This window comes from Lethenteron reissneri, chromosome 17, assembly GCF_015708825.2.
Source record: "Lethenteron reissneri isolate LAM-NWPU_2019-01 chromosome 17, ASM1570882v1, whole genome shotgun sequence".
Classification (NCBI taxonomy): Eukaryota; Metazoa; Chordata; class Hyperoartia; order Petromyzontiformes; family Petromyzontidae; genus Lethenteron; species Lethenteron reissneri.
Window position 1 is genome coordinate 7,581,006 of NC_083795.1, and position 12,409 is coordinate 7,593,414.

General features: G+C 49.1%; 1 protein-coding gene across 1 annotated transcript in view; it reads left to right on the forward strand.

Moving 5' to 3' along the window:
- The window catches only part of LOC133343416 (V-type proton ATPase subunit B, brain isoform), a 40,584-nt gene that overhangs the window by 21,373 nt on the left and 6,802 nt on the right, over positions 1–12,409 (forward strand). The window contains exons 3-10 of the mRNA XM_061552999.1: positions 506–604; positions 2,955–3,048; positions 3,441–3,518; positions 5,187–5,326; positions 5,845–5,946; positions 6,548–6,645; positions 9,525–9,648; positions 10,415–10,565. Of these exons, the coding sequence (XP_061408983.1) occupies positions 506–604; positions 2,955–3,048; positions 3,441–3,518; positions 5,187–5,326; positions 5,845–5,946; positions 6,548–6,645; positions 9,525–9,648; positions 10,415–10,565 (886 nt within the window). The remainder of the gene's footprint in view (positions 1–505; positions 605–2,954; positions 3,049–3,440; positions 3,519–5,186; positions 5,327–5,844; positions 5,947–6,547; positions 6,646–9,524; positions 9,649–10,414; positions 10,566–12,409) is intronic.

Consider the following 12,409-nt stretch of genomic DNA (forward strand, 5'->3'; position numbering starts at 1 on the left):
GCCAAGCCGCACTCAGGGAACAGCGTGGAGAAGCACGGTCAAGTCTGGTCTGGGGAGGCCGTCATCCAGCAGTGGATTGACATTGACATTATTAGTTCTCAACCATGTTGGTGTTGCGGACCCCCCACCCCCAACCCCCCAATCAACACCACTGCTTCCCGTGCTGCTCCCACCCTCAGAAACGCGACGAATGTCACCTGAGGCCACAATACAAAGAGGGGTCTTACTTTTCCACGCCTCTAAGTAACGCAGTGTTCGAAAAACATTTGATTATCGTTGTGTTGTAGTGTGTTTTGCACGAGTGCGGCACTTGTGTTACGCTGCGTATCAGTGTGTTTTGTCACTGCAACACGGCACTGACATTCAACATTTCTCCTGCACGGTATCCATGCCGCAGCCTGCGCCTTACCCCCCCCCCCCCCCCCCACCGGTCCCCCTCCTGCCCCCCGCCCATCCGATCCGAGATAAGATAAGAGAGCCTTTGTGTTTCTGCCGCTTCTCTTAGTTTCCCAAATATGCGGAGATCGTACATCTGACGCTTCCGGATGGCGTGAGGCGCAGTGGCCAGGTGCTGGAGGTGAGCGGCTCCAAGGCCGTCGTCCAGGTGAGAGCTTCTGGCCCCTGCCCCATCGTTATTGTCGTCACAATCATCGTCATCACTACTCACGTCACAATCATTATCATCACAATTATCATCCTCTTACTCTTAGTTCTTTCGGTAAAGTCACGTAGGTAAAAAATGAAATTAAAATTAATAAAAATAAAACAATAAAATCACGACGTTTCGGAGGCAACACAAGTCTCCATCATCAGGTGGGACCGTCACAGCCAGATTTGCTGCATCAAGTGAGGGAGGGTTTCAAGATGTAAGCTCTTATCATCATCACCTTTTTCACAATTATCACTAGCATCGCATTCATCTTCATCATAAGCTGCGGTCTCTCATTGACTGATCCGTATCATCATCCCGCAGAGATCAGTAAAATACGCACGGCTGCAGAGTACCACTTAGTAGAAACATTAAACAAATTAACAAAAACAACTCAACACATTCGTCAATAACACCGTGGCCTTAAAAAGGTAACGTATTTAACAGGCGACGTTTAGGGGCAATGGCCCTTCAACATTGCAAATGAATGTCCTACCTCCCTGGAGAAGGTCCAAATAAAACAAACGTAATCTTCTGACCTTTTTCGATTTTAAGCTTTCGTGACTGCAGGGATTCATCTTCTTGGTTCTTTCGGAAAGAACCAAGAAGACTTCTGACCTTTGTCATACTTAACCTCACTGGTCAACGTGGATTAGTGAAGGGGGTCATCCAGGACCGTTTCGGATGTCACTGGAGGCCAGTGGTGTTCGCCGTGCACCGGGCGTGGAACTTGGATTGCCCCGGTTCACGGTGCAGCAGCGCCCCAACCGCTACGCGCACACCGCCGCCCCACCCAGACCGCGCACTTTACTGAACTAAATTATTTCCTAAACGCATTATAAGACGGAAGAAGTATAATGCGCGCAATTAAGCGTGACGCAAATGACATTTAATTACCGCATGACATTTACACGAGCGCGGCTCAATTTGCATATCCCGGCACTGACGGTAACAAAGGTGCACCTGTCTGCCTGCCCCAGTGCCAAGCGGGGTGTGTGGTGGTGGTGGTAGAGAGGGGGGGTGGTGGTGGTGGTGGTGGAGAGGGGTGGTGGTGGTGGAGAGGGGGGGTGGTGGTGGTGGTGGAGAGGGGGGGTGGTGGTGGTGGTAGAGAGGGGGGGTGGTGGTGGAGAGGGTGGGTGGTGGTGGTGGTGGAGAGGGGGGTGGTGGTGGTGGTGGAGAGGGGGGTGGTGGTGGTAGTGGTGGCAGTTGTGGAGAGGGGTGGTGGTGGTGGCGGTTGTGGAGAGGGGGTGTGGTGGAAGGCTGGTGGTGGAGGCGGGTGGGCCGTGTTTTGCCAAAGTTTGTGCGGTCCTTTCTGTTTCCAGGCAGCGCCCGTTTTATTATGATTTCTTTCATTATTTCTGCCCGTCTGTAAGGCCATCTGTGGGCTGATTGCTCAGTGAGCAAGAAGAGTTTGGGCAAAAGGTTTCTCTGGCCATTAAATTAGGCACGCGAGCGAGCGGGAGCGAGTGAGCGAGCGTGGGTTTGGAGGGAGCGACGGGGCCCCCCACGCTAACCTCCCAGAGACCCTCGCTTGGCTGGCGGCCAAGTGCCCGCGCGCGCCAGTGCAGGGCCCTTCACGGCGCGCTTCATTTGTCACCTCGCCTCTGATCTCGCCAAAGTTTTGCCGCCCGGCGCTTTAAAAGCCATCAAGTCTATGTCGCCCCGCTCTCCCCAGACGACCGGCAAAGTGCACGGAGCAGGGGTGTCGGGAGCTCAGGTGGCCCCCTCCCTCACTTCCCCTTTGCCCCTCCACCCCCCCACGACCCCCTCCACCCCCCCCCGCGCTGAGAGTCGAGGTGGATGCCCCCCCCCCCCCCCCGAATGCGGGCGTGAACTGCTCCGGCGAAAGCGACGAGGGTGCACGTCATCGTCATGACGATTGTAATTATTGTGATGTGCAGCCGGAGCGATGAATTAATAGCTGAATGATAATTAAAACGAAGTGGGGGGGGGTGGGGGAGGGGCGGCTCAGGGTGGGGGTGCGAGTGAAAGATATTGATTTAGCGTGGCCACCGATGACATTCTGAGTCGAATCAACAGCACCGTGCCTCCTAGAGGATTTGAATGTGTATAGGGCAATTGATTGCTTCGCTGACAATTCAAGGCTGTCTGCTTTTTGCTTTCCTTTGCTCAGTGCAGCGCCGTGCTGTTATTTATAGTCAACTCTTCACTGATAGATGAAGAACCTTCCCTGTCCAAATCCAAATCTCCCAGCGTCCTGTCTGAGCCAGGCGTGCCACCTGACCACTCACGCTTCCTCTGGGGGGGTGGGGTGGTTGCTGTTGCCCGCTCTGCACCACCGCAGGTATTCGAAGGCACGTCCGGGATCGATGCCAGGAAAACCACCTGCGAGTTCACTGGGGACATCCTCCGGACGCCCGTCTCCGAGGACATGCTGGGTCAGTCGCCCCGGCCGGGCTGTTTCCGTCTTTACGAATATTTGCGACTGTGATTGCGTCCACCTCGTCAATTGTGGCAACAGGGGTAGCAGGACTATGGGACAGCGGGGCGACAAGATAGTGGGGCGATGGGATAGCATGGTGAAAGGATAGTGGGATTATGGGATGGCATGGTGAAAGGATAGTGGGATTATGGGATTGTGGGACTACAGGATAGTGGGACTACGAGATAACATGGTGATGGGATAGCGTGACTACGGAATAGCGGGATGATGGAATAGCATGACTACGGGACAACGGACTATGTAATAGCGGGGACTACGTGAGCGTCGCCCATGATTTTCAGCTTTTAGAGACGTTAAGTGATTGTGGAAAATGTGCCTCCGATGCAGGTCGAGTGTTTAATGGCTCGGGAAAGCCCATCGACAAAGGCCCTCCGGTGCTCGCAGAGGATTATTTGGACATCATGGGTAAGTGCTCGCTGCATGGATGGGACAGGTTGGGAGTCTCAAGTCTCCCTGCAACTCAATTGGAGCCTTTTGTGTGTCACTGTGCGTAATCGCGTGCTGCGCTCTAAGAGTTTTGCGAGCCAGGAAGAGAGTCCTTTTAAGAAAAGTATCTTCTGCTTTTTATCACTTGATGTCGTGTTAAACATTGAACTGGCCAGGTGTTATTTCGTATTCTAAGTGAGATTTCCCCTTTTTCGTTGTGTAATATTTGAAATTGCTGTCAGAGGATGAACGGCAAAACGTAGGGAGAGGAAAGTTGTTGTGCCATAAATTAGTGGCGTGTTGTATTATGCTCGCCAACTTTGCTGTATTCAGAATAATAACACCGTGGCAATGACCCTTCTTCATAGCACATAAATGGTGTACGTGCTAAATGTCACCGATTCTATCGTTTTCCTGTTAAGGCCACGCTGCTGTTGATGAACGTGTAGAGTTATTTTCGTGAATTGAGCTGGTTCACCACTGTCAACGCCGCGGCACCAAATGCGTAGTCAGATTTTTCTTTAGAGGTCCACCTTAGGGTAGTGAAATTATATGTATGAGGATTTGTTTTTTGAGTGCGTGTTGTTGTTTTGAAAACTGGAAAAAAACATTCCAAAATAAATTCTTACAAATATTTTTCCGGCAAGCAAATAATAAATAACAGGAGTCGTGAAAAGTTTTCCCATTATTTAATGCAATCCTTACATTTTGTTGGTACTATGCTCTCACTTGTGTGGTCCTTTCATTCCATATCACAATAATTAATACATTTCAGCCATTTTCTACTCCACTGCTGGATGAAGGCATCCCCATGCTGTGTCAGTCTTTGGGAGTGATTTGACCATACTTCCCCACACTTGTCAGTGCGGGTTGGTGAAGGGAAGAGCCCCAGAATCGGTTCCGACATCACTCGCCACTGATGTTAGCCATGGCCAGGAATCAAACTCAGGTTTCTCCGTTCATAGAGCAGTGCGCCACTGCTCCCCTGTTCTCTCTTCCATTGACTCGAAATTGAGCAAAGTTTTGCTTTTTTAGGGTCAGTGAACGCATTCACAAAATATACTCTTAGGTTTTTCGGTAAAGTCACGTAGGAAAAATAAATAGAAATAAAATTATTATTTAAATAATAAAATAATAATAGAAATAAAATATTTATTTTAAATAAAACAATTACTTTATTATTATTTTTATTTTTACCTACGTAACTTTAACGAAAAACCTAAGAGTATGAATCCTTGCAGTCACGAAAGCTTCAAATCTAGAATTCACAGAATACACTAAAACCCGTTGTACGGCGGAAGCCTCACATAAGCACACCCATTGTGTGAGCAAGTCCAGGTGTGCATATATCTACAGTGTGCTTGTGTGTTGCTCCTCAACCAGTGTAACACCAGTGCAATGCAATCACGCACGACATACAGGAGAACGGGTGATTACATAAGCGCTCTGCATGTATCCAATTTCCCACGGGATATGGTTTTGGAATACGTACGTATGTTGAACTTCTTTCGCACCGTACGTAGCCAACCGTGCTAATCGTAGGTGGGTACATATGGAAAAGCGTGTGATGGAATTTGCAAAAGGAAACACCGTAACGAACAATGCTCCCCTTGGCGTGTTTGTCCCCGTGCGCTTTGACTGGGCCAGGCCAGCCCATCAACCCCCAGTCCCGCATTTACCCCGAGGAGATGATCCAGACGGGTATCTCGGCCATCGACACCATGAACAGCATCGCCCGCGGGCAGAAGATCCCCATCTTCTCCGCGGCCGGCCTGCCCCACAACGAGGTCCGTCCACAGCTTCACTCCCCTCACCATATAGGGGCGTCACGGTGGCGAGATGTTAACTACCTCGCCCGGTTTACAGGAGGTCGTGGGTTCGATTACAACCCTGTAGGTTGGGTTGCACGACCACAGTCGCATTACTTTGCCTTGTCTTTAATTTACCGTTCCTGAAGGAGATGTGCACACCCACCTGTTGATGTTCTCATATCATCGCATGGACAATTGCGGTGTACACATTAAACATTGCTATGTGTTTTGCATGGAAACGTGTTGAAGATTTGTTCCACTTACAGAGAATGTAGGCATGTGACAATATCAATCAATAAATGTATTTAATTGAACTTTACGCTCACAATAAATCACTTACTTTTTCCTCCCTCCAGTTTCCAGAGGGATTGGAGGCTGCAGAGTGAACCAATCATCATGAGTCGATCACGATGAATGTGGTGCACGATGGATCTGCTCTGGATGCAGTGTGGATTGCGTGAGATCGGTTTGCGGTTGTGGCGTTGTCTGTGCAGATCGCGGCTCAGATCTGCCGCCAGGGCGGTCTCGTCAAGCAAGGCAAGGACACGATGGACTACAGCGATGACAACTTCGCGATCGTCTTCGCTGCCATGGGCGTAAGTGTCGCTTTCATTTTGGGTTTTTTTTGTTTGCCATCAGCCCCTCGTCAACCACGCCCATTGAGCATCTCTAAAGCCGTCAAGATGATGGTGATTATCAGGGCACGAAGAATGCATTTGGTTTGTGTTCTTACTGTAACAGGTAAAAGGCACAGCCCTGCAATTTCTTGCTTACACCACTGATGCGAGAAGGGCCTTCAGAAGTGTGAGCTCTGGAGACAGCCCCTCTAAGTGATGGTTGGCCTACTCTTCCACACTGGCCAGATGTGTTGGAAGAGGTAGAAATACCCACAATTTACCCCCCCCCCCCAACCTGTCGATCCCACAAATGTGCTGGGCCAAATTATACCCCTGGGTGAACAGAGGCGGTGGGGCGGGGGGGGGATTTAAGAAATTTTCAGCGTTGTTTCAACTGATGTACCAGGAATTTGAATTCAACTGGCGACCCCTGGATTGCAAGTCGAGTGTGTTGACCATTAGACTGTGCCGCACCGGGAGATGGAATCGAACGAGAGAACCTGGATTGCGAGTCCAGTGCGCTGCTAACCACTACACCACAGCAGTATCTAGCCGTATGGAATCGTGGTTCATTCCCTAGGTGAACATGGAGACTGCGAGGTTCTTCAAGTCGGACTTTGAAGAGAACGGCTCCATGGACAACGTGTGCCTGTTCCTCAACCTGGCCAACGACCCCACGTGAGGACCTCCTACACAATGCAGACCACAACACCCTCTCTGCATCCTGAATGTCATCTCCACCCCTTTGTATCATCTCCACCACCCTAATATCTTCTCCACCACCCTAATATCATCTCTGCCACCCTAATAACATCTCCACAACCCTCATATAATCTCCATCGCTTTTGTATTATTGCCACCACCTTAATATCATCTCCACCATCCACTTCTCATGAACACCACAGGCATACGATTGTTTTACTAGAAGGGTGTCTGTCACATTGCTGCATGCCACGTGAAAAAAATACCGAGGATTGGCCAAACATGGAAAAAGGTTTCATGGTATTTGATAACAAAAATATCTAAATGGGATTTTCTTTGGTCACTTGACAGTGGCACTCACAATCATGAAGTTTACAGTCCCTGGTCATTCCTCACTCCATGTCAGTGTTGGTGGGGGAGGGGGGGTTGTTTGGCCTTACTTCACCACGGTGGCCCGTGCGGGCTGGTGAAGGTAAGGTGGCAGGGAGGGCATGACCGATTTCATTAATAACTCGCCACTGATGTTAGCTGTGATCAGGCATCATCCAGGCAAAGCACCACTCCGCTATTCCTGATGCAATCATGTGGCTCAACGACCTCGATGTGAAATGATAGCTGTTGCTTTTCATCAGTATCATTCATGGCAAGAAGAAGTTGGTCTAAACGATCAAATGTAGTCTTTGGGTCTTTCGGTAAAGTCACGTAGATAGAAAATGGCCGAGGTATGCCTAGCTCTGCGATCTTCCATTTACTTGCAAATTTCCTTGCAAATTCCATCTCTAGCCCCGCCCACTTACCCTTGGGTTGTACCCTTCTCAAACTTTTATAACCTATTAGATAGTTGCAGAAGCTCTCTCGCTATATTTCTTCCTGCCTCAGCAGTCCGCCTGCTGTTTTGTTTCACCTGAAGACAATTGCTTGTGTTGCGATCAAAACGTCGTGATTTTTTATTACTTTATTATTTTTCTATCTACGTGACTTTACCGAAAGACCCAAAGAATATGAATTCCTGCAGTCACGAAAGCTTTAAGTCAAGAGATTAAATGTAGCTTTTATGAACTATGATCCATGAACAGAAGTTGCCATTTCTACAGGACTCCTGACATCGGAGCTGCAAGTCAGTTGCTGTTGTTATTTTACCGACAAGTAACGCTCAGCCTGCCACGTTGTTGATTCTAGATTTGAAGCTTTCGTGACTGCAAGGATTCATATTCTTGGGTTTTTTCGGTAAAGTCACGTAGGTAAAACATTTTCATTAATAAAAGTAAAATAAAATAAAAAATTTAATTAAATCACGACTTGATACAGCTGTCGTGCTGTGACGGTTCCACCTGAAGACGGAAGCTTGTGTTGCCTCCGAAACGTCGTGATTTTTTAAATTTTTATTTTATTATACTTTCATTAATTAAAATTTTTTACCTACATGACTTTACGGAAAAAACCCAAGAACACGTTGTTGATTAATGCCGCAGTCAGACGAGCTTGAGCAGCGACTGCACACACATCTCGTTAGCGAGAGTGAGTCTGTGTATTCCTGTTGCATCGCGAATTTGCGATCGTCCTTGAGCCACGCGGAGTGCAAAGTGACGAACGCCTCGGACGCGAGCAGGATCGACGCTGCAAACAACGCGGCCACATCCCCGCAGAAACCCTCGAGCCATCTCCCTTCCCGCAAACAATTTGGTGTTTTTACTGATGAGCGGACACGTTCGTAATGCGTGCAATGTTCATTTGCGTCTCATTAGTGTTTGTTCGTGTTTGGGGGGTAATCTTTATCATTCGAGCAGACTGGAAAGGCGACAATGTGAAAGTATAATTGGTTATATTTTTCGATTTAAAGCTATAGTGACTGCAGGGATTCATCTTCTTGGTTCTTTCGGTAAAGTCACTTCCCTTCTACGTGACTTTACCGAAAGAACCAAGAAGATGGTTATATTTTTTTATGAACAAATGTTTCCCTTCCAAGCCTCCTCTGGTCGCTGCGTTTGCAAGCCGAGTACCATTCTCAACTCGCAGGTGCCTCGTCTGGCTCGCGTTCAGCACCAACACTGCAAATCACCACGTGTTATTGGGGTATGAGGTTTAACTCCCCTCCCCTCATCATGGTCATTCTATTAATTGTCGTCATTCAGAGGCACGGTTTGATTAAAGATTCGATCCATAATTGCCTGCCATTATTGCATTGTTTTATACGTTAGCTTACATCCAAAATGAGCATATGATTTACATGTAATGTCAGCAAACCAGAAATCAGTGACTCTTATACACGCGGTTGGATTGCTCGTATCATTAGCCTTGAGGATCGATATTGATCGATTAACCGATAACGTCCACATGAAGCACCCATTGCACACGTAGTGATAATAAAGCAGCCAGATTGATTTTACGTGCTGCGTATATGAAGGCAGTGTGGGTGCTGAACGAACATTCCAGGATTTATTTAGTATATGTATAGTATAGTTACTTGATGCCTTAATAGTGGAGTGCACGAACTAAACTAAACTTTATTTACTTTTACCAAGCAAGGCCCACTGAGCTATGTAGCTCTTTTTCAGAATCGACCTGGCCACGACAAAGTGGCTTATCGTGTGAAAATGTACAGCGGCCAAACACTCTGAACGCGTGACGTTGATTCTAATTGTGGAAGGGAAAAACCGGAGGACCCAGAGAAAAATCCATGCGACCACGGGTGTGAACACGCAAATTCCAAATATACGGGCGCCCTCCTGTATACCAGGCGAGGTAGGGTACATTCTCGCCCCCATGGCGCCACTCACCACCGCTGCTGTAATCTAACAAAGTATCAACATGTCTCTGCCCCGCGTGGATGGGCCGTGACGCTCGCGGCTCCCCAGGATTGAGCGCATCATCACGCCGCGCCTGGCGCTCACCACGGCCGAGTTCCTCGCGTACCAGTGCGAGAAGCACGTGCTCGTCATCCTCACCGACATGAGCAGCTACGCCGAGGCGCTGCGTGAGGTGAGCCGAACCTGTGCTCGCTCGCACGCACCACCACTCGCCACCGCTCGGCATACCCATACACGCACGCACGCGTCTGCACGCAGTACCACCCAGCACTCCCGTAGACAGACACGTCCACGCACACACACCACTGTGCACTACTGCCGTGCCCTGTAATAGATAACGATCCCCCTTGTAGCCCTTAACAGGCTGTTGGGACACGTGCTGTCAGTGAGCGTCTATGAGGGCCGGCATGGCACACAAGGGGGTGGAGTGGCCAACATGATACCCGGCCGCCTTTGTATCCCCAGTGGCAATGTTTACACATCATACCAGGTACTCATTTGAGGCTGAGTAGACCTAGGGCAGGCCCAGGACCGGTTCAGATAATCATCACTGGGTGTTCGCCGTGAGCGGGAATCGAACCCGGGTCGCGAGGTTCATAGCGCAGCGCGCTAACCGCTACACTACCGCTCCCCACACACGCGTACACTCACACACGTACGTACTTACACACACGCGTACACACACACACACACGTACTTACACACACGCGTACACACACACACACACGTACTTACACACACGCGTACACACACACACACACGTACTTACACACACGCGTACACACACACACGTACTTACACACACGCGTACACACACACACACACGTACTTACACACACGCGTACACACACACACGTACTTACACACACGCGTACACACACACACACACACGTACTGACACACACGCGCACACTCGTGTGTCCCTCGCTCGCATCCAGGTGTCGGCGGCTCGCGAGGAGGTCCCGGGTCGCCGTGGCTTCCCCGGTTACATGTACACCGACCTGGCGACCATCTACGAGCGTGCGGGCCGCGTGGAGGGCAGGAACGGCTCCATCACCCAGATCCCCATCCTCACCATGCCCAACGACGGTAAATGCGTGCTCACCCGCAAACTTACCTGCAAACTCACCTGTGAGCTCGCCCCTTGGGAAACTCGCCTGACGCCACTCCTCAGTGCCGTCACCCGTGCACTCAAATGCAAATTCACCCATACGGAAGTCAACTTGAGTTTGTCGAACCAGGTGAGAACTCAAGAGATGAGGAGGATGAGCCTCGTTTTCAACTGTGATTTGGGTCACCAAGTTCACCAAAGTGATAACGGAAAAACAAATAATATAAAGTACAGAAATGAAACAAATGTAAATGAGCGCAAACACAGCAGTCTCACACGAGTGCATCATGATAGTCTTGTGTCTGATCCGAGCCCAATTTTGATCCTCGTCCTAGAGGATCTGGTACCACACTCACCTATACATTGATCAACACACTCATCTATACACTCACCTGTGCACTTATCTACGAGCTCACCTGGGGATTCCTCTTCACGCTCACATGCTAATCCACCTGCCCGGGCACCTGGCGCAGCCACCACCGCTGATTCCGCTCTCTAACCTCACGGCACCGGTAATCATACAGATCCGTGTCCTCACATAGCTCAGCATGGTGACATATGGTCAACTCCCATGACCAACTCGACATGGGGAGACCTTCATCCAGCAGTGTATTGGCAAAGGGCTTTTTTTTTTTAGATTTGTTAATTGTATTATTTCTGCTACTGGTGCTGCGACGAGTTGAACTGTAAGATAAATAATGGTGTTATTATTAATATTATTATACTGTGGTTTGTAAGGCGTTAATTTGACCAATACATCAATATGTTTGGACATACTTGCAAAGGAACCTAATTGACTCTTTATTCAGGCTTCGCTGGCAGACTGAATCATTTATTGTTAACAGCTCCAAACAAAAGGACATTTGCTCTGTGCCTTGGCGCTCCGGGATCACCTCTTGCCAGAGAGGCACAAGTGAGCTCGTAGATCAGCAAGAGCAGGCGGCGAGATGCTACCTACCTCGCCTGGTCGCGGGTTCGATCCCGACCCTAATGCCTGTATATTTGAAGTTTGCACGTCTCTCCCCCGTGGTTGCGTAGATTTTTATCCGGGCACTCCAGTTTTTCCCTCCACTATTTAGAATCAACCGTGCGTTTAGAGTGTTTGGCTGCGAGACATTTCCACGTGATAAGTCACTTCATTGGGCTATCGTTTGTGGCCAGGTCGCTTCTTAAAAAGAGCTGTGTAGCCCAGTGGGCCTTACCTGGGAAAATAAAGCGTAGTGTATAGTTTAGTTTAAAAATAAAAATCGTTAAAATGTCACAGTTGATCAATGAGCCCGCGAGCTCGAGTTAGAGGTGATGCTCTGAAATGTCTTTTTTTCACGACTGCTGGCAGAAGGTCATCCACTAGCGGGAGATCTCGCGAGCCCCTTTCAGAGAGAGTGTGTGTTTTGGCCTACTCTTCCACGCTGGCCAGACGTCTCGGAAGAGGTGGAAGTACCCACACTTTAGCCAACCGCGCACGTGACCTGCCCATCGACTGACTGCGGTGACCCCATTTATACTGCTCATTGGGATTTAAGAAGCTTGCTCATCGTTTACGTGCTGTGAAGATGGCCCATTTTCCCTAAAAACATGACCTATTATATATATTTTGCTCCTCTTAAGGCCACAGTGTTATTGACGGATGTATTGACTTTTTCATTATTTTAACTGTCACGCCGAGAGCCCTAATAGAACCGGCAACCGACCTCTATATTGCAAACCGAGTGTGGCAACAATGACACCCCCCCTGGACACGTACCGCTGAATCCCTTTTGTTCAGTGTCACAGTGTCCGCCAAGGTGTCGCTTGTCGCTTGTGATGTGATGTGATGGCTCCT